General features: G+C 32.7%; 1 protein-coding gene across 1 annotated transcript; it reads left to right on the forward strand.

The window, feature by feature from the left end:
• Positions 1 to 242: 242 nt before the first annotated feature.
• LOC127280792 (uncharacterized) lies at positions 243 to 3,229 on the forward strand (the record flags this gene model as incomplete). The annotated part of the gene is made up of 2 exons (XM_051304055.1): positions 243 to 657; positions 915 to 3,229. Coding segments are annotated over exons 1-2 (2,730 nt in total), but the record flags the coding sequence as incomplete, so codon positions are not given.
• Positions 3,230 to 3,562: the final 333 nt, after the last annotated feature.

Here is a 3,562-nt window from a genome sequence, read left to right on the forward strand (position 1 = left end):
AATCCGCCAGAGAGCGCCTTGAAACATGTGCATGGTTTTGCTCCTTATATTTTCATTGTTATTGTCGGTTATATTGTTTTATAAATTGAAACAAATAGACTAAGTGATCTATTGAACAAAGAGTGATTATTTGTGTATAGTGAATGAGAAAAATTTTCAAAAACATATTGGTTTTTCATGGTCTTTTCTTTCTAACCTCAAATCTGTGCACGTGCTTATCAAATATACAGTTTGTTTACGCTATGAGTAGTGATTCACAAAATTGCTCAAGTCAGCTAGCAGTTGACAAAACTTGTAGATTTTGTAATCAGAGCGTGAAGAATGCTGTCTTTTGTCCAGGATGTTCTGCACCTTATCACCCAGGGTGTGCTATTCGATCTGGAACCTTATCAGATGGTTCTAGTAAATACATAAAGTGCTGTGGCTCTAGTTCTCGTCCTAATTCTCCAACACCGAGTGTAGGAATAACCTTGGACGATGTTAGTAAAATTATTAATAGTGCTGTTAATTCGCTACAAGTTAAAATGTCAAAGGACAACCAACAAGTTTTGAGTTCTGTTCAGAGCATTGAGGCAAAATTTGACAATATTATGGATAGAATCACGGCTAACGAGGAAACAATTGAAAAGGTCACGGATAGACTAGATGTCGTCGAAGGTACGCTTAAAAAAGTTAATTCGAAATTGAAAACTGCCACCTTAAACATAAATTCAATATTTAATGAGTTTGAGCGTCGAAATAGTAAACGTAATAATTTAATTCTTTTTGGATTTCCTGAGAATAAAAATACTGAAAACTTTAATAGTATTGAAGTGGGTGGTGATTCAGACTACACAATAAAACTTTTAAAAGAAATTTTGCATCCCATTAATTTACCTGCAATAAAGATTAATCGTGTCGGTAATTTGTCGCAGGACCAAACGAGACCAAGACTTTTGAAAATTCATTGCGAGAATCCGTCAATTGCTCAAATTCTCATGCAAGACCTTTTGAAAGCAATAAAAAACAAAGCGAAGATGACAAAGTTGAAAATCACAGACCTTTGGATAACAACCGACAAAACAAAGGAACAGTTAATTCAATTCAAAGATGTGAAAAAGGAATTGCAAGATCGACGACTAGCAGGGGAGGAGAATATCAGGATGGTAATCAGAAACAATATTCCTCTAATTGTACAGAATCCACTGAAAAAGTAAGGCGTGAGCGGTCCGCATGTTTCGAAAAGCAACTAAGTAATGATGTTCACTGTAATCTCCCACCAAGCGGCCAAACTGAGTCATCAGTCACAAGAGTGTTTGAAGTATATTTCCAAAATGTGAGAGGCCTGCGCACGAAGCTTCACGATTTACGAAGAGTATTACCTTCCAGTTCAGCTCATATGTTTGTGTTTACGGAAACTTGGCTACATGCCGGGATAAGTACGTCTGAGTTAGGCTTTGATAATTTTTCAACGTTCAGGTGTGACAGAAATGTTGCCACTAGTGTAAGTCAGCGAGGTGGAGGAGTTTTATTATCTGTTAATAATAACTTCCCTAGTATATTAATTCCCAATTCAAATAATTCTATAGAAGTGATTTTTGTTCGTGTAAATATTTTTGGTTCTTGGCACATTTTTGGTGTGGTATATTTGCCTCCAAATTCTGATATTACTATTTATGCAAATTTTTATCGTTCATTGGAGGAGATATTTTTTACTTATCCAAATGTGCCTATTCATATATTGGGTGATTTCAATATGCCTTATATCGAATGGGATATTTCTTTTCAGAATGAAATTCGTTGTAAGCCTAAACAGGGGTCTTTAACCTCTCAAATAACCATTACTGAGAAAACATTAGACACTCTGCAACTTTTTAATTTAACACAATTAAATATTTTTGCTAATGAATATAACTCCATATTGGACCTTATTTTATCTAATTATGATAATAGTACGATACAATTAGCTTTTGATTCTCTTCTTCCTACTGACAAATATCATCCTCCATTAATTTATGATATTAAACTTGATAAAAAAGTACCTGTACAATTTAATGAATACACATCTTATAATTTTGGCAAGGCAGATTTCCAATCTATTAATAATTATTTGTCTACTATTGAATGGGAACAATTATTCGGCGAAAAATTGGCAATATTGAATTCAGATATAAATGTTTATGATTCTAATACAAATTTAAGCACATTAATTGATGATATGATTAATATTTTATATATGCATATTTATACTTCTTTTGAATTGTTTATTCCCCTTTCCTACCATAAAAGCACAACATATCCTCCGTGGTTTAATAATGAATTGAAAAATTTGGTTAAGGAAAAGAAAATTGCACATGCTATGTATAAACGAACTAGAGAATTATCACACTATGAACAATTTACAATTTTAAGAGCTCAATACAACAAAATGTCTATTGAGTGTTATAATCAATTCATTATCAGAACCGAAAATAACCTAATATCTAATCCTAAATTATTTTGGAATTATTTAAATTCTTCGAAGGAAAAATCTGTATTACCAATGGAAATGTCACTTGACACAATAACTGCTTGTAACAGTGAGGATATTGCGAATCTGTTTGTGCGATTTTTTGATTCTGTTTATGGTGTTGATGATAAAGATAAACATAATTTTGAATTTGTTGAGGATGTGGAGTTAAATGTAACGCACATAACTAAGAATGAAATTTTGGCTAAAATAAGAAAATTGAATACAAAAAAGGGTCCAGGAGTCGATGGTATTCCGTCATCTTTTATGAAGTCATGTAGCTCCTCGATTATTGATCCATTATTTTATATTTTCAATTCTTCTCTGAAAATTGGCTACTTTCCTGAAATATGGAAAGAAGGTATTATTGTCCCTATTTATAAAAAGGGTAATAAATCAAATGTAAAAAATTACAGGCCAATTGTAATTCTTAATGCAATACCAAAACTTTTCGAGAGTATTTTTTATGATAGAATGTTCTCGGCATTTGAAAGCATTTTAATCGAGGAGCAGCATGGTTTCAGGAGAGGTCGCTCTACAGTGACTAATCTTTGCGTGTACACACAATATTTGACCGAAGCTTTGGAGGGCGGTAAGCAGGTTGATGCAGTTTATACTGACTTCTCTAAGGCTTTCGATAAAGTTAGTCATTCTGTTTTAATATCTAAACTCGAAGCATATGGTGTATCAGAGATGACCTTACGATGGCTTCGCTCCTATCTTCATAATAGATCTCTTGTGGTTAGAGTAAAGGGTCAACTGTCTGCTAAAATATTTCCAACGTCAGGGGTGCCACAGGGTTCACATCTCGGACCACTCTTATTCATTATATTTATAAATGATATTAAAAATTATATAAAGTATTGTAACTTTAATTGTTATGCAGACGACTTAAAATTATATCATACAATTACATCGATTAAATGCGCGCTTGAGCTCCAAGATGATCTGGAGAGTTTAAATGATTGGTCAATTATTAATAAACTTCCATTAAATTTAGAGAAATGTGAAACAATTACTTTTGCGAGAAAAAGAAAAACATTTCAATTTTATTATAATATTAATGGTACTGTT

This window comes from Leptopilina boulardi, unplaced genomic scaffold, assembly GCF_019393585.1.
Source record: "Leptopilina boulardi isolate dan_hultmark-lab unplaced genomic scaffold, ZJU_Lbou_2.1 LbouV2_254, whole genome shotgun sequence".
Taxonomy (NCBI): Eukaryota; Metazoa; Arthropoda; class Insecta; order Hymenoptera; family Figitidae; genus Leptopilina; species Leptopilina boulardi.